This window comes from Rhinatrema bivittatum, chromosome 9, assembly GCF_901001135.1.
Source record: "Rhinatrema bivittatum chromosome 9, aRhiBiv1.1, whole genome shotgun sequence".
NCBI classification, from domain to species: Eukaryota; Metazoa; Chordata; class Amphibia; order Gymnophiona; family Rhinatrematidae; genus Rhinatrema; species Rhinatrema bivittatum.
In genome coordinates, this window is record NC_042623.1 from 241,300,093 (window position 1) to 241,324,575 (window position 24,483).

The window sequence follows — 24,483 nt, forward strand, 5'->3', positions numbered from 1 at the left end:
GAGGCATCCGTGCCAGTAGTTCATTAAAGACTTGCAGGCATCAACAGTTATAAATTCCATCTCATGAGGAAAGGAAAAAGAACAAGGATAAATGATCCCACGTCAAACTATCTTTCATTCTCCAGCTTCACAGATTGCACGCTCTGTGTCAGCAAACAGGCTACATGGACTGTGTGAAAAAGTAGACACAACAAGATCCAGTGCCCAGTAGCTGCAGATTAGAAATGATCTTGCCATGCGGGTCACTTATTTTATCATTCCAGCCATAAATTTCTGGGCTTTGATAATCAAGTCAAAAAATTTAACACTTCCTGCAAGCCAAATTTTTAGTTTTGCAGGGAATTAAAGCAAAAATTTTATTTGCTTTTTGAATAGTATAGAGCAGCGATTTTCAATCTGGCAGGTGTGTCGCGTGCTACTCACAGCCGGCGGGGGCCGAAGAAATGAAGACTGGTGCTGCTAGCTGCCACTGGAGACCAGGCCAGTGGGGCCGAAGATCGGAGCTGCTGGCTGTTGCCGCCGGAGACCAGGCCTGAGGGACCGAAGAAATGAAGACTGGTGCTGTCAGCTGCTACTGGAGACCAGGCCAGTGGGGCCGAAGATTGGAGCTGCTGGCTGCTGCTGCCAGAAATCTGGCCAGCAGGGCCAGGTCTCTGCTGCTAGCCGCCGCCAGAGACCAGGCCAGTGGGCCAAAGACGAGCTGTTCAGCTGGGGGCCTTTGTGTGTGAATATGTGTGTGTGTATTTGAGATCGGAAGGGTGTTTCTGTGTGTGTGTCTATGGTGAGTATATAAGAAAGGAATGGTGCTTCTATGTGTGTGTGTGTTTGTGTGTGTGTGTGTGTGTGTGTGTGTATGGTGAAAATGTGAGAAAGGGAGGGTGCTTCTGTGTATGTGTGGTGTGTATGTGAGACAGGAAGGGTGCTTCTGTGTGGTGTGTATAGGAGACAGGGAGGTTGCTTCTGTGTGTGTATGTAGTGTATATGTGGACAGAGAGCATGCTTGTATGTGTCAATGTGTGTGTGCGAGAGAGAGATGGAGCATGTTTTTGGCTGGCTGTGGCTGTGAGAGAGAGAAGGGGCATGTGTGTGATTGAGCTTGTTTGTAAGTGATATAGAGAGAACATGTGTGTGTGATTGAGAGCTTGTATGTAAGTGAAATAGAGAGAGCATGTGTGTGTTTGAAAGCCTGTGTGTAAATAAGAGAGAGCAAGAGCATTGTGTGATTGGTCAGAGAGGTGACATGTGTATGTGTGAGAAAGACTGATCAGGGAGATGACTGGTATGTGTATGCTTATGTGTGTGTGTGAGTGTTGTTGATCTGCTCCCCCAGAGGGGAGGAGCTAGCAATCTGTTATCGATCAGCTCCTCCCGAGGGGAGGAGTAGCAATCTGTTATGGATCTGCTTCCCCAGAGGGGAGGAGTTAGCAGACTGTTAGTAATCAGCTCCTCCAGAGGAGAGGAGTTAGCAACCTGATGTAGATCTGTTCCTCCAGAGATGAGGAGTAGCAATCTGTTATGGAATCTGCTCCCCCGAGGAGAGTAGCCAGCAATCCGTTGTACTCCGTAGACGGAGTTAGTGATCTGTTGTGGGTTGGCTCCCCACAGAGTGGCAGCCTGTTATGATACCGCTCTAGTAGTGTAAGGAATTAACACTTTAATGTAAATTGGTGAATCCTTGGGCTGATGGCAGATAACAGCGCCCCCAGGAGGATATCCTGAGAGGGACCACCGGCTAGGCTGGAGTATGGAGACAAACACAGATAGTTCTTTATTAGACAGGAAGGAGAACCACCAGAGATGGCAGTAGTGAGCTGATGTGCCCGGCAGGGCTGAAGTCCCTCCGATCCTGGAACTGCGATCTCTGGGTTGCTGAGCTGTAGAGAGAGACTATAGGTAGTGAGTAGACAGGGTATGCTGGATACATAACCAGTAGTAGATGATACACTCACAATTGTAGATATCTGTAATGGCTTCTATGCACCTGAGAGTCTTCAGTATATTCAGGAACAGGAGCCATAGGCGAGTACTGGTTCCTATATGCAGTCTGGAATAAGAACTCACAATATCTGTGTATGAGATGGCTTCTGGAATAGAAGAGAGCTTTGGAGGGCTTTAGGAACATAGGCCCTCGTGGAGCGAGTACCGGTTCCTATCTGCAATAATAACTCATGATCTCCATACCTGTGATAACGTCTTAGACAGAAGAGAGTCTTCAGAGATTAGGAACATAGGCCCTCGTGGAGCGAGTACCGGTTCCTATCTGTAATAGAACTCACAGTGTTCACGTCTGCAATCGCTTCCAGGCAGAAAGGAGTCTTCTGAGCTTTCAGGGACGTAGGCCCTCGAGGAGCGAGTACTGGATCCCATCTTAGCAATCTGAAATCAAGAAGAGAGAGTGGGGCCCCAAGGAGCGGGTACCCCTTGGTAAGTTTGTGGAGGCAGAGTAGCAGAGAGAGAATTCCCCCCTTGCTAACTCGATTCGTAGTTGCAAGCAAAGACCTTTTAAGTTGGAAGCGGATGACGTCACTACGGGGGGACGCCTCCGAGGTTCGCACCCTTGCAGGTACAAACTCTGGAGCGCGCGCACGCCCTCTTCAGGAACATGGCGGATCTGCCGCGTCAGGCCAGCCCGGGGATTCTGGGGAGAAGCGGCGAGGAGAAGCCGCAGCAGCATCTGTCCGTCAGACCCGAAGGGAGTCGTCACAAAGGTAGAGAAGGTGGAGCGAGGGCGAGAACAGGCACAAACGCAACAGTGAGAGAGAGAGAGAGAGAGACTGGTTGAGAGATGATTGGTGTGTGAGAGACAGAAACTGGTCCTGAGGGTGCGACTGGTGTGTGTGTTTGTGTGTGAGAGAGAGAGAAAAGACTAGTTGTGGTCCCTAAGGAAGAGGACTGTGAAGATAGCTTCAGCAGCTATAGCTGATTCTGGTGTGGCCTGCAAGGGAAAAGGAGTAGGAGAACTGCAGGAGAGGGTAAGTAAAGGTGGCTTTTTAAGTTCATTTTTCTTGATTGACTGCTATTTTAATTATTGGGTAGTATGTGATGTGTCTGCTGTTTTGAAATATTGGTGTTTGAAGAATTTTTAATAATTTTGAAGAGTTTTTAATTGTTAGATGATGTTCTGTTCATCAGCTGTTTTGAAACATTTTTTCATATAGTTTTATAATTATTTCTGTGTGGGAATCTAGCCTGGCTTTTTCTGTTTTCCTAATGGGAGGTGTATTGGTGTTTAGGGCCTGGTTTAATATTTGTAGTATTGCCTTTTTATAGGTAGGGTTGTTCCATTTGAGTACTTGCCATAATGCAGGTGTAACTTTGTCTGGAGTAGTTTGTGTGCATTATTGCAGATCCTGGGACTTTGTTAGGTGCTATATCTTGGCTTCCATTTTTCCAGGTTTGCTCTGCATGCACAGTGGCTTTTTTTGGGTTTTCATTCCAGTTTGTCTCCATATTTGTAATTTGTGGTCTTTCTGTACTTGGTGAAGGTCGATCTTGTGTGTATGACTGAGGTGAGATATTTAACTAGCATGTAGGCACATAAAATACCTCATTTTCAGGCTGATTCAGTAAAGTCCACGGGAGAGCAGACGAACGCCCGCTCTCCTGGCGCACGCACAGGCCACTCGCCTGTGCGTGCGATTCTCTATTCTAATGAGGCCCGGCGGTAGAAACAGGCAAAAGGAGGCGCTAGGGACACTAGCGCGTCCCTAGTGCCTCCTTTTTGTCCGGAGCGGCGGCTGTCAGCGGGTTTGACAGCCGACGCTCAATTTTGCCAGCGTCGGTTCTCGAGCCCGCTGACAGCCACGGGCTCGGAAACCTGATGCCGGAAAAATTGAGCGTCCGGTTTTCGATCCAACAGCCGCCAGCCCATTTTACATTTTTTTTCTTTTTTTTTTACTTTTTTTACCCTTCAGGACCTCCGACTTAATATCGCCATGATATTAAGTCAGAGGATGCACAGAAAAACAGTTTTTACTGCTTTTCTGTGCACTTTCCCAGTGCCGGCAGAAACTAGCGCCTACCCAAAGGTAGGCGCTAATTTCTTAAAGTAAAATGTGCAGCTTGGCTGCACATTTTACTTTCTGTATCACGTGGGAATACCTAATAGGGCCCTCAACATGCATTTGCATGTTGAGGGCACTATTAGGTTCCGCGGGTTGGATGTGCGTTTTCCGCCCCTTACTGAATAAGGGATAAGGGAAAACGCGCATCCAAGGGCAGGTTACAGTACAGTGTGCTCCGTCGGAGCACACTGTACTGTATCAGCCTGAATATCTGTTGTGTTTTCTCAATTGGACATGCATTGGTGGTGAACTGCTGTCTTTTTATAAGTAGGGCTTTTGCATCTGGTAGTAGAGGAAGTTTGTGTTGCTGTTATTGAGATAACACCAGAATATCTTTTTTGCATGGTGAGTTGTACGGGGTATGTTCTTGTTTTGCTTTATACCCATTACTAAGGTCAGGGGTGGGGATGGGGGGGTGGGGTTAGCCCTGTGACTGTCATGTGAGGATCATCTATCAAGTGTGTTCCGACAGAAAAAAGGTTAACCACTGGTATAGAGCACATCAGTGAAAAACCCTTGTGCAGTGCTGAAACCTTTGCTGAGTAGTCTTGGAAGATGCGCACCCGGTGGAGTTGTACACCAAGTCATGGCACTTACAGTAGGTTTGAATGATCACCAACTTATTTGTGACGTTTAAAATATTCGCTATCACTATGAATGGTCACAAGGCCCCGTCTGACCTTACCCCCGGCGATGCACTCTTTCTTGCAAAAGCACAATTTCAGATCTGTAATACCTAGGGCATCGGGGAGCCAAGTTTCTAGAAACCCTCCAAGGTTTCTGTCCTCGATGGATTCTGGCAAGCCTAAGAACTGTAAATTAGATCTCCTGAATCTCTTCTCTAAGTCATCATATTTGTTGGCCTGCTCCACCCGAGCCTTCTCTAAAGCCGCCATTTTAGCAGCAGTTGCTAGAGAGTCATCTTCAAGTAAGGAGATGCCCTCGGTGTGTTCCGTGCACAGACCCAGCTCAGTAAATACCATTTTTACCTCTAAAAGTTGCGTAGAAATGCCGGACAGCTATTCATCTAGGGCTGTTAGCACAACAGACTTGATTTCTGCAATCATGGCTTCACTGTGTAACTTTTCTCCACTTTAGTCTTGCACTGCCGCCATTTTGGTATCTGTTCCATGGGGTTTCTATCTTTTTTTCCTCCCTTATTGGGCATCACTGACAATGATTTTTGCATGTAGGGTACTATTGACATAGACTCCGATCAATCACAGAAGAAGCACTGTGAAAGTGTTTCAAAAACAGAAGATTGCAGCTGATTATGAGGAGCTTGGCACCTGGAGCTCAGGAGAAAGCGTCCACCTCAGCTCACCACATCACATGACCCCGTCATAATGGGTTTAAGTAGTACAGAATCGGCTAGTATGAGGTTGCCTCATTTACTTGCATATTCTAGGAAGGTAAAAATTGCATTACAATTACAGCTCAGGACAGGAATGGGATGGGGTTTGACAGAAAGAGTAGCACTTTACTGTTACATGGGGCCTTATGAAGAAAGCATTCTGGTGCCTCCAAATGGTGAAGCAACTTCAGTCCTGACTACTGCCAATGTCCTAAGTGAGGAAGCCAATAACCTTATTAAGACCTCTTGTATTTGTGCCAAAATATTTGTTCACCTTAATTTCAAACATTTTGAGTTTCTTTGTAGTTCTGAAGCTCCCTTTAAGTATCTTAATTGTAAGATTATTCACACAGTTGTCTTTCCTTGAAAAATGTTCACCTACTTGAGGTGTCACTTTGTTCTTCTCTGCACTCTGTTTTGTCTGTGAAGGTTCATTCTTGTTCTTAATTTTTGGCTCGATTCATTCATCTAGCATCCCTTTTGTATCAGATCATATATACTATATTTATAGAGGAGCATAAGTGTAAACCCTTTATGCTGAACATCTTCCCCATGTGGGTAACTTGTAGGGCCCTGTGATGTATGCTGACATAATTTGCAGCATGATGTTTAATAGAGTTTTAAAATTTAATTTAATATTTCCATTCTGTCTTTCGCGGCTGGACAGTCACTTCAAGGTGGCTTACAGTGAGGTAGGCAAGGCCAGTGGTGTTAAATTATAGGCATCACATTATAAGTCATATTAAAGAGAGGTTAGGTCAAGGGATGAGGGCATTGCATGAAAAGGCACTACATTAACTTTGAAACCCCCTGATAGGGCACATAAAATAAGAGAGGTGTTTGTTGCCTGTTTGTGAGGAGTACCTGAATGTAATCCACTTTGAAGTGCCGAAAGGTAGAGAAATTAATTAAATAACTAAGATCCAGTCTTTCTGTGAGTTCAAAAAGAATAAAAATGGCTGAGACGATAATGTCATAGACCTGGCACAGAGGCAATGATTGTATAGCCTATGCTGTGTTGTGATTGTGGACCCTTGGGCTGGTTGGAACAGAAGATGGAGTGCTGTAGAAGTCCACAGCGAATGTCCCAACCAGGAGGCGGTTCGGAATCTCGGTGCTGGCTGACGCTCTTGTCTACGGTGAAGTCCTTTGCGACCAAGGACTAGACCCTCACTGGACGGATGGACGGTGTTGGACCGGAGAGGAAGAAGACTCTTCGCCCTGGAGACCAGCACTCCCCCGGGAGGAGCCCTTAGGAGTCCAGCCGCTGGGACTTTAGGAGATTCACCCTGGAAGCCGAAGTCCCCCCAGGAAGAGCCCGTAGGGACACGGCCGCTGGGACTTAGGCGACTTCCTGATGATGCGGGTGGTCCGGATGCAGGCGCCTCCTGCCGGTCGTGGTTCCGGACGGCTGGCACCTCCAGCAGGTTGTAGGAAATCCAGAAGTCAGTCCAGGAGTCGGAGTCCAAGGATGGTCCGCAGCTAGTCAGGGGTCGGTATCCAGAGAGCGGTCCGCAGCCAGTCCAGGGTCGGAGCCAGAGAGTGATCCAAAGCCAGTCCAGGGGTCAGAGCCAGAGAGCGATCCAAAGCCAGTACAGGGGTCAAGTCCAGAAGAATCCACAGCAAGGGAAGCAGGCAGAAGTGGGACGAAGACAACCAGGAACGCAGCAAACATAGGACAAGTCCAGGAACCTTGTTGCAAGGCACTGGAGGATCCTAGAAGCAAGATACTTATGGCTGAAGACGTCTGACGTCATCCTCAGCTGTACAGCTGATTTTCCCGCACTGGCCCCTTTAAGAAAGGCTCCTCCCCGCTCGCACGTGTCAGGGGGCGGGGCCAGCCACGCCGAGTCGTCGACGTCTCTCCCGAGGAGGGAGAGACGCGCTGAGGGGCCTGCAGGCCCGGGGGAGCTCCGAAACGGCCCGGGCCGCCCCCGAGGTAGGTGGAGGGACCGGGGCACGGCCCGGGACCGCAACATGCTGGACAGAAAAAACCTCACAAATACTTTTTCTTCCTCTGTGACTCTGTTATGATTCTCCTAGGTGACTTGAATGGCACTGCTCTGAACACCTCCTTATATTGTCCCTTATTATACTCCTATAAGGAAATATACCAAAACCTCTGTCATAAAGACACCTCACCATAACCCACTAGTAAGCTGCTCTGGAATTTCTCCAGAAACAAACTCTAATGGCCAGGACATATTTTGGAGCCACTGTCACACAGTACATTACAGTACAGTTATTCAGTGTTACAATGCTGATCATGGTGCTAGGTTACTGAGGGCCTCAAACTGTTCAGTAAACAGCCATTTTTTTTAGTAGGCACTGAAAGTTTAAGTTGTCTTTGATTCCTTATAAGGACAGCATTCCATATATCTGGTGCTGCATCTCTGAACGATCTGGAACTTGTCTTTTTCAGTTGGATCATTTTAAGAGGCAGAGTGGCTAGTTGCTGTTGGCATGAGCACATGTTTTTATTTCTGAATGGACTTTGTTACATTTTTGGTCAGATACATGTATTGTTTAGACTCAATCAGAATATAAGTGGTAGCAAGTATTTTCACTATTCTGTTATGCTGCATTGTTTATCAGCTAGTACACTTCATTACTCATTTACCATTGTCAGAACAATATGAAAGCTATTCTTCTATGTTAGCATATTGTTAAATCTCCGCAATGCATTATTTTACTGATACTTTTGTATTCCTTTCCTCACTGAATTAAGCTCTTTAGGTATCTTAGTTCGGAACTGGTGTTTCATTGGTGTTATCCTTGATGTGATTTTTCATTGTTTTTTATATAAGCACATATATATTAGTTTTATTTCAGTAGCAAAATGCTCCTCAAATTATTTTTTGGCCTGGCTTATTGCCAGTTTGGGTTAGGCTATCTTGCTGTCCTCATTAGCACAGGCAGTAACTCCTCCAAATGAGTCAGTGCTCACAATATGACTGATTACAATATCGAGTGCTCAAACAGATTTCAAAGATATGGATTTGAAAGCATAAGAGCAATATATAAAAAAGCTTATTATAAACCAATCTTGGGAGTATATTTTTCAATACTATCATTTAAAATTCAGTGATTTAGCAAATTTCTCTAACATTTTATATCTATAGGGAACACCTTGAATAAATCAAGTCCAATAAGGATATCCAACACCTTATTTTATTTATTTCAATTTATTTATGTATTTATTTAAAAGTGTTTCTATCCCGCTTTTACAAACAGTTTAGTCAAAATGGTTTACATAATTGTAAAAAACATAAAAATAAAATAACTTAAAAAATTACATAAATCACATAATAATAAAATAAAAGGTTAATAATTATAAATTATCTAGTTAAATCAAAAATCAAAATCAAGTGCCATCTTACAGCTACTGTATATATATGGAAAAAAGGGGAACATTGAGGGAAAGGGATGATTTTTACAAATATATATAGCAACTAATGGGAGGGGAATTATGGGATGAAAATATTGATATGGAGTATTACTGTTTGGTTGATGGAATTTTGAATTTTTCTGCATACTCCATTAGATCATGGCAGCTGACAAATATACATTCATAAAATCATGTAACAACAAAATGCCTACATAAAATTGATTCACAATATAGATAATTCAAATAAATCCTATGAAACAGAAGTACATATATAAAACCAATTAATAACATAGGCTGACAAATCTTATTCTAAAATGACTGAGGTCTTGATGATAAATGACTCCATAAATATTTATAGGGATCCTAAAGTACCTATGTAGATTATACTGTATTCATGATGCGGTTTCCCCAAATGCTTGTTTATACAAACAGGTTTTCAATACTTTCTTAAATGCTTTAGTATCAGATAATGTCCTCATTTGTACAGGCATAGTATTCCACAGGTTAGGACCAGCAACCAATATAGACAGATTTCTGACTATACCCAAATGTCCTGATGTTTCATTTTCCTCAATATTGACTAGGTAAATGAAAGATCAGGACATGCTTGAGTGATAAAGTTCCTGAATGGAATAAATGACAGTATTTTGGAGCAATTGGTTCAGGAACTGATGATAGAGGCAGCAATTTTAGATCTAATTCTTAGTAGAGCACAGGATTTGGTAAGAGAGATAATGGTGGTGGGGGCCGCTTGGCAATAGTAATCATAATATGATCAAATTGTATTAATGACTGGAAGGGAGACAGTAAGTAAATCCATGGCTCTAGCACTAAATGTTCAAAAAGGGAAACTTTGATAAAATGAGAAAAATAGTTTAAAAAAACCTCAAAGGTACAGCTGCAAAGGTTAAGAGTGTGCAACAGGTATGGGCATTATTAAAATATACCATTTTAGAAGCACAGTCCAGATGTATTCCACACATTAAGAAAGGTGGTAGGAAGGTCAAACAAAGACTGGCATGGTTAAAAGGTGAGATGAAAGAGACTATTTTAGCCAAAAAACATCTTTCAAAAAATTGAAAGAAGGATCCATCAGAAGAAAACAGTATAAAGCATAAGCATTGGCAAGCTAAATATAAGACACTGCTGAGACAGGCTAAGACAGAATTTGAAAAGAAGTTGGCCGTGGAGACAAAAACTAATAATAAAAATATATCCAAAGCAGAAACCCTGCAAGGGAGTCAGTTGGACATTAGATGATCAAGGAGTTAAAGGGGCACTTACGGAAGATAAGGCCATCACAAAAAGACTAAACAAATTATTTGCTTTAGGGGGTAATTTTCAAAAGGAGTTATGCGCATAAATGTAACTACTATTGTAGCAATTTTCAAACGCTATTTACTCACGTAAATATTTATATTTATTTATTTATTTTTAATTTTTATATACCGAGGTTCTTATAGAGACTACAAATCACTCCAGTTTACATATAACAATAAACTGCCCAACAGAGATAAGGGGCTTTACATAGAACAGTGGCACATATGTAACAATATAACTGGATGACAATATAACATAATGATAATAAATATTATAGATTAACATTGTAATTAATAAAATTATGTAATATAATCTGTATATAAATCTGTATATATATATATAATATATATTTATTATATTTATTATATATTATATTATATTATATTATTCATTATATTTATTATATATATTTATTATATTTATTATACAGATGTATTATATATATATAATATATATAATAAATCTGTATATATATATAATCTGTATATAATCTGTATGTAAAGTGCATTTATGTGAGTAAATCCTAAGGACAATTCAATGGCATATATTGTAGCAATTTTCAAAAACCCACTTACTCGAGTAAAGTGCATTTACTCGAATAAAGCCCAGTTTTACTCAAGTAAATGCTTTTAAAAATCAGGCCCTTGGTGTTTACAGAAGAGGATGTTGGGGAGATACCTGTTCCAGAGATGGTTTTCAAGGGTGACGATTCAGATGAACTGAACCAAATCAGGTGAATCTGGAAGATGTAGTAGGCCAGACTGACAAACTGAAGAGTAGTAAATGACCTGGACCAGATGGTATACACCCCAGGGTTCTGAAAGAACTAAAAAATAAAATTTCAGAACTATTTCATTACATTTGTAGCCTATCAATAAAATCATCCATTGTACCTGAAGACTGGAAGGTGGCCAATGTAACCCCGATATTTCAAAAGGGCTCCAGGGGTGATCCAGGAAACTGTAGACCAGTGAATCTGACTTCAGTGCTGGGAAAAATTGTGGAAACTATTATAAAGAATAAAATCACAAAACATTTAGATAGACACAGTTTAATGGGACACAACCAGTATGGATTTACCCAAGGGAAGTCTTGCCTCACAAATCTCCTACATTTTTTTGAAGGGATGAATAAACCTGTGGACAAAGGTGAATCGGTAAATGTGGTGTATTTGGATTTTCAAAAGTTGTTTCACAAAATCCCTCATGAGAGGCTTCTTCATGGGATAGGTGGCGATGTCCTTTCATGGATTACAAACTGGCTAAAAGACAGGAAACAGAGAGTAGAATTAAATGGACAATTTTCTCAGTGGAAGGGAGTGGGCAGTGGAGTGCCTCAGGGATCTGTATTGGGACCCTTACTTTTCAATATATTTATAAACGATCTGGAAAGAAATACAACGAGTTAGGTAATCAAATTTGCAAAGTTTGTTTTTTGTTTGTGTTTTCATTCTGCTTTTTAATTGATAGGGATGTTAGAATTTTTTAGCTCAGGTGAATTTTTAGTTACAGGCACTTGGACTACTTTTCTTATTATTGGAACCTCACTGTCGGGATGCCCTAATTCCAATGCGTCATTAGTATTCTTTGAAGATACCTCCCTCCGAACCATGCGCTGCTGAGCGACTGTCGGCTTTCCCCTTTGTTCTAGTTTAAAAGCTGCTCTATCTACTTTTTAAAGGTTAGCGCCAGCAGTCTGGTTCTACCCTAGAGGTGTGAATTGTGTCATCGTCTTAACGATCGATTTTGGCTGGGGGGGAGGGAAATCTTATTGTCGGGTTTTTTTGTTTTAAAAAATTGTTAAAAATCGTAAATCGGGGGAGGGCGGGAAAACCAGCACACCAAAAAAACCCTAAAACCCACCCCGAACCTTTAAAAGAAATCCCCCACCCTCCCAACCCCCCCCAAAAATGTTTTAAATTACCTGGGGTCCATTGGGGGTTCCTGACGTGATCTCCCTCTCTCTCTCTGGCCACGGCTGCGTTGAGAAATGGCGCCGGTGGCCCTTTGCCCTTATCATGTGACAGGGCAAAGGTAGCGCCGACGCCATTTTGTTTCCTGGCTCCCGACGTCACGCCTGCTGGAGATCGCCCCTGGACCCCCGCTGGACCCCCAGGGACTTTTGGCCAGCTTGGGGGGCCTCCTGACCCCCACAAGACTTGCCAAAAGTCCAGCGGGGGTCCGGGAGTGACCTCCTGCACGTGGGCCGTATTGCCAATCTTCAAAATGGTGCCGGCGCTACCTTTGCCCTCACTATGTCATACGGGCCCACTAGGTGGGCCTATCTTAGGGATACAAATACCTGCCTATGGGCCATGATATTATGGCCAGGCTCTCTCTCTCTCTCTCTCTCTCTCTCTCTCTCTTGTGTCTGGGATCATTGAAAAACTGGTCCCCCAGTGGTTGAATGCAGGAAATACATCAAGTTTGGCACTTATCGCAGAATCTGAAATGGTATCGCAATGTGCACTAACTTAGCTCTTCGCACAGGTAATTATCGCAAATTGCGATAAATACTATATTAGCATAAAACACGCCCCTTTTGCTATCGCATGCGGTACTTACCGCATTTTGATAAATCCAGGCCTGAGACCATATCTCAATCCCTTCAGATTTCAGTTTTGATGGAATATCCATTCGCAGGATGCGTGACAAATTGAAAATTTTGGTTTTTAATATGTTTAGGGGATGGCCTATTGTAAGAGCACTTCTGAATAGCTGTCAAATACATTTCTAACTCTTTAAATGAGGACTGAGAAGAAGAATAGTATGTCATCTGCATAGATGTGGAAATGTAATCACAAACTGCCAAGAAGCTTATATAGAGGGATCATGTATAGGTTGAAAGGAGTGGATGAGAGTGCAGAACCCTAAGGCACTCTGGTCTTGACTGGGATTCAGTTTGAGGTTTCATTCTCTATTTGAATCTATTGTCTGTGATGGGATAGTGAAAAAGTGAGCCATTTAAGGATGGATCCAGAACTACCAAATTCCTCAAACCATTTAGAAATTATTGTTTGGTCAACCATGTTGAATGTGATGGAAATATCTAATAACACCAAGACATAATCCTGATCACTATCAAATTCACTATGAAGTATATCTGTTACAGATAAGGGTAAGGTTTTCGTGCTGTGATTTTTCCTGAAACCAAATAGGTTAAGATTCAGTAGGCTGTTCTCTTCAAGGTAATCATTTAGTTGCTTATGGATTGCATTTTCAATGACTGTACTTTGGCCAAAAAAAGGTAAATTTGATATGGATCTGTAGCTTGAAAACTCTTGAGGGGGTCTGCGCATAGGGCACTTTTAGAGAGTCAGGTAAATGACCTTGTGTGAGTGAAAGGTTCACTCACACTATGTTGGGGCTATCTGCTCTAATTGCTTTTAATGCGCTGATGTGAATTGAATTTAAGGGGCAAAAGGAAGGATTTAGTTTCTCTAAAATCTGCTGTATTTCAGTGCTGGAGACCAACTCAAAGTGGTTCCAGCATGATATCAGAGCAATTGAAGCAGATAATATGGAGTCTGTAATCGGTGGAAATTTCTTTCTTATCTCTTCACTTTATTTCTAGAGACCTGAGCAAAATGATTACAATTTTGTAATCATTTTGCTCAGGTCATAGATCCTCCCTTCCCCTCTATTGCTCATACCCCCTAGGTGACCGCCCTTTTCCTTATATTAAGGAATTTAATCACATTGTACATTGTTGTCTTCTTGTTATGACCTCTTGTTGATTTCTTGTTGTTTAAGCTATTTTCCTTACTGCCCTAGGTTAACCCCCTGCCCAGTTCGCCTTCCCTGTTGAAATGTATTTTTAAACCTTCTGTTAATATGTGAACCGGTATGATGTCCCCACTAATACCGGTATATAAAAGTTTCTAAATAAATAAATAAATAAATTTTGGAGGTATAGGCAAGAGATTTTATTTAGTTGACTATTTTCTGACGACTTTGTAAAGTTTTTTACAGTAGAGAATAACAGTTTAAGGATTATATCCAATTTCATAAATTTTCTTTGAAAAATATTGGGGTTTTTTGCTTCATTAATCTTTTTTCTATAGCTACCTAAATGTTTTTTGTAAATAAAATTTATGATTAGAGGTAGATTTCCTTTTCCTCCATTTGCATTCGGTGTGACGTAATTCATGCTTTGCCTCCTTCAGCTAATTAGAAAACCATGGGGTCCCTTTTTCTTTTGACTGAGTTAATTGTGCTCAGAGGAGCCAACTCATCAGCAAACTGATTAAGCATATTATTCCAGTCATCAATTGCCAAAGCAATGTCTTCAGCTTCAATTTTACTGAGCTATAAGGGTAGTTTTTATTTGAGTTTTACGATGTCCATCTGTCCGTGCTTAATTAAGGATTTTTTATTCTCTATTAATGGCTTTGTGTGGAATTTAATTGTGGTCTGACCAGGGAATGTCAGATATTTTAATGTTGGTCCATATACCAAGAAAGAGGTTAAATTCATAAAAGCCAGGTCCAGTGTATGCCTGGCTTTGTGGATGAGACCTTGAATGATCTGGTCCCATCCTAAGGCATTCATGGATTCCATGAAAGTTTTGAACACATCAGACAAATGAAGTACATCAATATGAAGATTAAAGTCTCCCAGTACAATAGTAGATTCAGTGTTTAAGCCACAATTTCTTAATAACTCAATTAGAGGTGACGTTGTGAATTAATAGTCCTGGGGGACAGTAGACAAGCATATGTTAAGTTGTTTGGATTTTAAAATTAAAACTTCAAAAGGAGAGGCAGTGGTGTCATTTATCCTAATGTTGATATCGAAGTCATTTTATTTCACAAGGCATCAATTACACTGTCTTGCTAAAATCAAAATCTCTAGTAGATTAAAATTCACCTGTGTGAGGATGGTGTTTGCTACTAGCTTCACATTCTTATAAAAAGAGAGACAGGCAGGTCAAAGACATTGGTATTTCCCTGAACAGTTTTACAGAGCTCCAGGATGAATAATGTTCTCCAAGTTATATTGTCATTGCCAAGTGCTCTTTTTTTTTTTTTTCTTTCTTCAGTTGATATCCGTGCACAACTGGAAAAATGGGATGAAGCAACTCTTTGTGGCGATAAAAGCAATGAGAGGCATCGAATTTTGGAAAGAAAATCCTCATCCAAGGCGGCTTCAAAAGAGCTTTTGTGGTAAAGTGTTTCTCAAGTTCCAATCAACAACACATAATAGTTTTGTCCTCACTGATGGTCTTTAATTATTCTTTTGTAAGGTAGAGTTGTAATTGGTGCTTTACTAGAAATTTGCTTTTCTGAGATATTGCATATAATGGATTGTAAATCGGAGTGTAACATCTTTGCATGCTGACCACTTTTTAAAACATTATGCTACCAAAAAGAACATCTTCTAGATATATTTTCTCATTACATGGGAACTTCTATAATCTCATCATTAGCTCTGTATTTCAGAATCATAATCCAATTTGACTAATTTGTCTCTTGCAAACCAAGCTGGCTACATTACATGCTCTAATACAGCCTAGGGGTGGAAAACTGTATGCACCAATAACAGCTGATTTTTCTTTTTTCTTATTTAGATCACACAAAATGTGCCTAGTGAATTTTTGCTTTCATTTCTTTCCATAATCTACTATTTGTGTGCATTAAACATTTCTGTGTCTATAATAGGATAAAAATGCATAAATATTCCTATACAATTAACATTAAGGAGTAGATTTTCAAATCCCGGTGCACATAAATCCCGGGCCTTATGCACACCAGGCCAATTTTCAAACGGCCCGGCCACAAACGTAAACCCCGGGACACGTGTAAGTCCTGGGGCTTGAAAAAGGGGTGGTCTGGGGGGGCGGGGTGGTCCGGGGTGGGGCTAGAGGCCCAGTACAGCAGCCATTTACCGCTGTGCTGGGGGATTGTGCGCCGACAGGGTGCCGGCACGCTCAACTTGCTCCTGCTCCTTTGCAGAAGCAAAAGGTAAAATAGAAAAATTAGGGCTAGTTAGGATAGGGATAGGGGGAGGGCAGGATAGGGGAAGAGGAAGGGAGGTTAGGCTAGGGAGTTGGGAAGTTCTCTCCCAGTCCACTCCTTAATTGGAGCGAACTGGGTTGGAACTGGGAAAGGCCCCGATGCATCACTGCGCATAATTGCAAAAGTAGACTCCCCCTTGCGCGCGCCGACCTGGCATTTTATACAATGCGCGCGCATATTTATTGACACTGTAAATTCCATGTTTATAATGTTATAATATTATACCTTGTTTTTTTGCTCCTTATCCAGTTATACCTTGTTAGTTTGCCTTATTTTTCATCTTATGTACTGCACAGTTACAATTTTTATATATTGTTTCTCCTCCTGTTACATGTAAACCGATGTGATGTCCTTTGAACATCTGTATAAAAAAGCCTCAAAATAAATAAATTAAATAAATGTTATAAAATCGCGTGTAGGTTTGGAAAATCTACCCCTAATTTTACACCTAAACTTCCTCACAAGGAAGATAACTTTCAAATTGCTGCCCGTGCACCCATATTCACGTGTATATGGACGTGCAAAAGTCTTCTCTTGTATTTTCTAATATGCATGAATAATGATATAAAATACACGTACGCATGTATAGGTTATAAATTACATAAATGCACCCTGCAACATGCGCAAACATAAAAAGAAAATGTAAATACATATTGTACTTATCCAGATAAGTTCTGACTTGTCCACATAGTCTTAAATTGCCAATTATCCAGCTAAGTCAGATAGTCAGATAAATAGAGCATTTTAGACTTTTCTGGCAATCTGACTTAGCCAGATATGTAGTGTTTTAAGACTTATCCGAATAAGTAGTGACTTTGAAACTGCTTAGCTGGAAAAGTCGGAACTTGGTCAGATAAGTGTTGCTACTTAACCAGATAAGTTGGACCATTTCCAGATAAATGCCGCTTTCAGGATTTAGCTATATAAATTTATCCAAATAAGTAGTGCACAACTGCTATACTTGTGTATGTTTACAACTAACTTTAAAAATATACGCATAGAGATTTTACCTACATAATTTACATTCATTTACCCCCCTCTCCGTAAGTAGGTTTTTACACAAATAAGTTGGGAGATTTTCTAACATGCGCGTGGCAATTAAATTACCAGATTTACCAATTAGTCTACCAGTTCACCCAGTTCATCTGTAGGGCATTGAGAGCCTCCTGGCTCTTCAGCCTCAACTCTCCCTATTTCACACAGACCCTCCCACCCAGTCTGTATTTCATTTTTAAGAAATATATGAACACTTACTCCAGATGTAGAACAGGTGTAAATATATGCAAGTAAGCTGCCAAATATGCGTGCATAAAATGCTTATAAATTAGCAAGTTACTCATGTAAATGTTGGCCCTGCCCTGGAACGTCCCCGGTCCTCCCCTTTTTTACATGCACAAATTTACTTGCATGCCTTTATTTATGCGTGTATTTTGAGGTTTATATGCAAGTATATGCTATTTACATGCAGATATGCTGATTTGTATGCATGCAACTCTTTGAAAATGCACATTTGTCCATAGTGGGACAAAGATTATGCATAGCTTTTTTTACCCGCAGACTTTGCTCCAATTCTTGAAGCAAAGATATGCATGTACTTTCTCTTTGAAAAATGCTGCAAGTACAAAGTACGCATGGTGACTTGTACATGCTTTTTGTGTGGGGAGAATGAGAGTATGTACTTGGGGGTAATTTTCAACATGCACATGTTATAAAATACGATGGCCACACACACATGCACGCTGGATTTTTGCTAAATACGCGTGGCAACACAATCGCGCCTCCCCCACTTCTCTCCCAGTCCGCTCCAATTAAGGAGCAGATTGGGAGGGAAATTCCCTACCCCCCCTACCTAACCTTCCTCCCACTTCCCCTCTCCTCCCCGCCCCCTAAACCTAACCTGCTTCTAAGTTTTTTATTTTGGTACTTACTGCTCCTCTGAAGCAGAAGTAATCTCTGCTCACTGGCCGACTGCCGGCGCGTGCTTCCCCAGGACAGAATCGAATGACGCTGACCCAGCCTGCCCCCTGCCCCACCCTGCCCAAACCACGTGTCCACAACCCCTTATTCTATAAGGGGATTACCCAGAGCAGGCGTTAATTTCTGAGCAGCCCAAAAAGTGCACAGAAAAGCAGAAAATCCTGCTTTACTGTACTTCCTCTGACTTAATATCGCCACGATATTAAGTCAGAGGAACTAAAAGGTCCAGAATGTTTAAAAAAAACATTTTTTTTTAAGTGTCCCTGTGGTCAGGTTAGGGAATTAACAAGTGTCCATTTTCCTAACCCGTGGCTGTGCACAGGAAAACGGATGCTGGTAAAATTGATCATCTGTTTTCCTAACCAGCTGACATTCACCTCTCCAGGGCACCTGCTGCCAAGGAGGCGCTAGGAGCACACGTTTATCCCTAGTGCTTCCTTTTTAGTGCAACCCCTCATTTTAAATATTCGATCGCACACCCAGGAGAAGTGGCTGGGCCCACGTTAGAAAAGTGGGCGCTCAACACTGAGCGCCTGTTTTCCACACAGATTTATTGCATCTGCCTCATGAACATTTAGCCATATTGAGCCATATAGGTAGCCAATTTTAACTGGGTAAAACGTTTTTTTACCTTCTGAAATTGCTTTGTAAATTATCCTACTCATGGATTAAGCATCTTAGTCACCTGGAGCTACCTGCAGGGCATATATTTCATTTTGACCTTGGTATGCACTGGAAATGTGTGAGCAATTCAAAGTCAAACTCAAACACACATTTCAGCCTAGTTTAAGTTTACAAGCATTTTCTAATTTCCCCCAGATTCGCTGGGGAGATTGATCTAATTTTTACTGCCAGATTTAGGGAAAATGCTAAATCAATTTGAAAGACTTTTTTTTTTTTTTTATAATTTTTTCTTTATTGAGCTTTTTACAAACAAACATAAAGAAATAATACAAAGAAAACTTGTGTACAGTACTCTCAAGTAAAGGAAACATACCAGCCAAGATATTTACTGCACCACAAGGACCCAATAAAAATAGGGGGACAATAAAAAAATATCAAAAGGAAAATACACAATTAAACTTAGGAGAGAGGAAGTAAAATCCAATTAGGTCCTAAATTAAGTTGCTATTGATGGACTCACTATTACCTCATATTTATCCATCAAAAAGGACTTGAGATAAATTGGGTCAGAAAATATAAAATTCTTACCTTGAAAAATTATAAAACATCTACAGGGAAATTAAAAAAAAAAAAGTCACATCAATACCCAAAACTCTACTGTTCAAGGTCAGGAAATGTCTCCTTTGAGCCTGGGTAGGTCTGGAGACATGAGGAAAAATATTAATTTTCTGTCCACAAAATAACATTTCTTTGTTTTTAAAAAATTTCTCAGACCATTTCTTTAACTCTTTACAAGGAAAAAGAAACAAACAATGTAGCCCTCTTATTGATAATATCCAATGATTCTTCTAAAAAAGTAGAAATGCCAGGATTATTCTCATTACCCTTACCTTGTACACCAAGGGCCAGATTTTAAAAACTACGCGCGGGCGTAGATTTGGGCGCACAACCCGTAGCGCACAAATCTAATCCCGATTTTATAACAAGCACGCGCAGCCGCGCGCATCTTATAAAATCCAGGGTCGGCGCACGCAAGGGGGTGCACAATTGTACAACTTGCGCACGCTGAGCCGTGCAGCCTTCCTCCGTTCCGTCCGAGGCCGTTCCGAAATTGGAGCGGCCTTGGAGGGAACTTTCTTTCCGCCCCCCCCCCCCACCTTCCCCTCCCTTCCCCGCCCCCCAGCCCTACCTAAACCCCCCCCTTATCTTTGTCCTATAAGTTGCACCTGCCTCCGAGCAGGCGTAGATTGTGTGCGCCGGCCAACAGCCGGCCCGTGATCCCGAACACAGCGGCAAATGGCCACTGTGTCCAGGATCACGGGCCGGCTTCCATTCTCACCCACCCACACAAACCCAGACTCCCATTCTCACCCACACATACACATATTCAAGCTTCCATTCTCACCCACACACACACACCCAGACTCCCATTCTCATCCACACACACACCCAGACTCCCATTCTCATCCACACATACACATTCAAGCACGTGCACAGCTTCTGCTTCCTCCCCCCAAAGCAGGAAGATCAGCTGGCCTCTCCTGCTGCCACAGGCCTCCTGCTATCTTCGAGGTCGGGCCATACGGCCTGTCAATCTTCCTGCTTGGGGGGGAAGGGGGAGGAAGCGGAAGTTGTGCGCTGCGCTTCCGCTCCCCCCCCCCCCCCAAGTGCCCCCTAGTAGAAAGACTAGGGGGCACTCCATGAAGTTAGCATGGGGCACATTTAAAACTAATCGGAGAAAGTTCTTTTTTACTCAACGCACAATTAAACTCTGGAATTTGTTGCCAGAGGATGTGGTTAGTGCAGTTAGTATAGCTGTGTTTAAAAAAGGATTGGATAAGTTCTTGGAGGAGAAGTCCATTACCTGCTATTAAGTTCACTTAGAGAATAGCCACTGCCATTAGCAATGGTAACCCCCTAACAGACCCATCAGGTCACAACACCATGCCACGCTACACACTCCCTCCCCTAAAATGACAAAGCTTAAGTCTATCAAAGAACGTGCCCTCTCCATTGCCGGTCCAACCCTTTGGAACAAGATGCCTCCTAGTCTTCGCCAGGAGCCTTGCCCAAAAAGATTCAAACAGAACCTCAAGATCTGGCTCTTTAAGCACTCCTACACCTAAACCCCCTCTATGTACCCGTCCCCTTCACCCACCTCCTCCCTTGTAATTTCCTTGTAAATATCTTGTAAATACCTTCATCATACACAGTTAATCAATATTATAACTTGTATCCTGTTGTTACATATTGTTATCTGTTCTTTGTAAAGCTTCTTGCTGTATTAAGTTAACTGTAAACCGAGATGATGTTCCCAACGTATTTCAGTATATAAAAACGCTTAAGTAAATAAATAAATAAATAAATAAACAATAGAATTCACACATACAGGAACCTTCTGCAGACTTAATAAAACACTTGTCTGAATAGCCATGTTTTTAGTGGAGTCTTAAAGGTCTTAGCGCTGTCTGCCAATTGTAGGGCTTCGGGAAGAGAGTTCCAGATAACCGGAGCGGCCACAGAGAAAGCGCAGTCTTTGGTAACACTAAGTCTAGCGTGCAGTGGTGAGGGCACATCTAAAAGGGTCTCATTGTGCAGATCGAAGCTGATGGGCAGACAGTAAAGCCGTAAAAGAGCGTTGCTCCACGGTGAAGCATTAGAGGAGACAAGGTTAAAGGTGATTGTTACGATCTGTACTTAATGTGTTCTGCAATCGAGAGCCAATATAATTCAGAGAGCACTGGAGTGATGTGTTCGCGCTTATTGAAGCCAGTGATGAGTCATGCTGTGGCATTTAGCAGCTTGATGAACCTTTGAAATTTTTCCAGCTTAGGGGGTCATTTATCAAAGTGCTATATGGCGTTTTCGCATGCGTTAAGGCGTTTTCACGTGCAAAAAACACCTTTAACGCATGCGAAAACAACATTAACGCATGCGAAAGCACCATAATGTTTGGTGTGATGCAAATGAGAAAAAGGCTCACAGTTTTGTGAAACTGTATTGCATGACTTTAATACCAATTTAAATTACACCTTTTTCATTTGTGTAAAATCATATGATAGGGCTTTATCGCAGTTGTGATGTTTTTTGCACATGCTGTTTTGAGCTCCTGAAGAGCCAGCCTAGCTAGGGGAGGGAGAAAGAGAGAGAGAGAGAGAGAGAACCTAGCTGTAATGCCCTCACACTACATAGGTATTTATATCTCTATGGGAGGCCCACTCGAGGTGAGGTTTAGGTATTAGTGCAGGGGTTAGGGGCCACTTTGACATTCAAAGTGAGACGTACGAACAGAACAGTGCTCTCTTGTGAAGATTTGATGACCTTCGGAGTGAGGAAACTCACCCAAAGATGAGATTTGTGCAATGTTCTCTCAACCTAGCTTGATGGACTCCCTACCTGGGTAACATCAAGCTAGCTTCATGTATGTAGAAATACATCAATTCTGGCACTTATCACAAAGTTCAAAAAAGTTATCACAGATAGCACGTCACATAGGTATTAGCATAAACTGCCTATTACCATAAAACACACCCCTTTTCCTATCACATGCAGGGGTAGATTTTTTTAAAAAGCGCGTTCGCGTACTTTTGTTTGCGCAGCAGGCGCAAACAAAAGTACGCGAACGCGCCTTGCGCGCGCCGATCCAGGATTTTAGAAGATACGCGCAGCGCGCGTATCTTCTAAAATCCTGGATCGGCGCGCGCAAGGCTGCCGATTTTGGGCAGCCGGCGTGCGCCGAGCCGCGCAGCCTGTCTCCGTTCCCTCCGAGGCCACTCCGAAATCGGAGCGGCCTCGGAGGGAACTCTCTTTCGCCCTCCCCTCACCTTCCCCTCCCTTCCTCTACCTAACCCACCCCCCCGGCCCTATCTAAACCCCCCCCTTACCTTTAGCCCGGAGGGAGACATAAATCCACGCGCGCCAGCAGGCTGCTGGCGCGCTGAAACTCGACCCGGGGGCGGTTCCGGAGGGCACGGCCACGCCCCCGGAACACCCCGGCCCAAAACCACGCCCCCGGGCCCGCCCCCGAAACACCGCGTCCCGCCCCCAAAACGCCACGTCGTTCGGCCCCGCCCCCGACATGCCCCCGACACGCCCCCTTCCGAAAACCCCGGGACCTACGCGCGTCCCAGGGTTCTGCGCGCGCCGGCTCACAAGGCCCTGCTCGCGTAAATCCGGGCGGATTTACGCGAGCAGGGCTTTTAAAATCTGCCCGGCAATATTTAGTGCATTTTGATAAATCCAGGCCTTAATTTGATGAACCATTTTCAATGTGGAATGCACATTTCTAATGTACCCTAATTAAGTAGGGCCCTTTGGTATATCATGCTTTTCAAAACAGTGTTGCCCATTCTGTTTTATAAGAATATTTTAAGAAGAATAACTTTTGTTCAGGAAATTTCCTGATTGTGTGTATATTATTGTTCTTTGAAATCACAATGTTCAGTTTATTTCTTGCATCAGTGCACGTGGTGGGGCTGAAGCGAAACAAAATATTTTAACGTATTCAACAAACCATTTTACAGAATGCTTACTTGGAGAATTGCCAGTCAGTAAATGAAGGTCGGCCAAACGGATGTGTTTAGTGTCTGGTCTCCAAGGTGTATTATATTTTTGGTTTCGTGGAAAGCTTTGAATAATTTCTAAAAATGTACCCGCCCCCCCATGCAGGTCTGCAGAGAATAAATCACAGCCTGAACTAACTAACAGCAAAGGGGCCCTGGAGTCTGAATCCACATCAGATCTCGAGTTAGCACCGGCAACCAGGGTAAGTAAACCACATGAAAAGAGTGTTTCAGCAGCAGAGATATACAATCGTTTTTGCATCAAAAGTAAAAATGGGGGGGGGAAACAGGCATTTTTTTCCTTCCTGCAAAAACTGGGAAATAAATATGTTACCTCTCACTCATCCATAGAATCATGTTAGTACACAGCCATGTTTTGTTTGCATTGCATTTTTTTTCCCCTCTAGAATTTGCCATCAGTTTCAGTAAAACAGGAGATTTTTCATTTTACGTGAAAGATTTTGAATTGAAACCCATGGCAAAAGTTTATGTGAAAAAAAAGTGGCTCTCAAACAAAATCAATAGAAAGTACAATAAGAGACCCCCTCTTAAGAGGATATAAATCCTCTCAAACAAAATCATCCATGAAATGAGAAATTTCAGTGGTGCAAGTTTTGTTGCCTTTGTGACTTTGTCTGGCTGCAGATACTATGGAGGTTGACTGACAATGATTTATCATGAGGTTTCTTCTTATTTACACAACCTTTTAAAAAACACAATCACTTTTCAACTGTGTTTCTTACATTGGTTTTCAACCAGATACAGAATTTACAGCACAGTGTCTATTGGGGGGAGATGGGGAGGGGTTGGGGTTGGGGGTCTCCATTTATTTATTTTTCAATTTTTTTGGAATCTGCTCTCCTCTATTATGATACTAATGCCATTATCATCCACAGCAAGAGACAGAAGTTGTAAATAGTTTGTTTATAGTATGGTATGGACTAAGATAGCAACTTTTAAACCGGTGCACGGGCGCACATGTGCAAGCGTTTGTCAACCCACGCCCAGGGACACGGCCATTTTATAACATATGCGCATATATGTGCGCATATGTTATAAAACAGCCTGACTGAATGCACAATTTTAAGTGGATGCATGCCTATGCATGCAAATGCTGCTTCTACCGCGTAAGTAGGAGGATTTTAAAAGACACACGCACCGAAGCCATTACCAGTTTT

The 24,483-nt window shown here is 42.3% G+C and overlaps 1 protein-coding gene across 1 annotated transcript in view; it reads left to right on the forward strand.

The window, feature by feature from the left end:
* Positions 1–24,483, forward strand: part of PEX5L (peroxisomal biogenesis factor 5 like) — a 279,789-nt gene that overhangs the window by 130,825 nt on the left and 124,481 nt on the right. The window contains exons 4-5 of the mRNA XM_029617366.1: positions 15,167–15,290; positions 23,412–23,508. Of these exons, the coding sequence (XP_029473226.1) occupies positions 15,167–15,290; positions 23,412–23,508 (221 nt within the window). The remainder of the gene's footprint in view (positions 1–15,166; positions 15,291–23,411; positions 23,509–24,483) is intronic.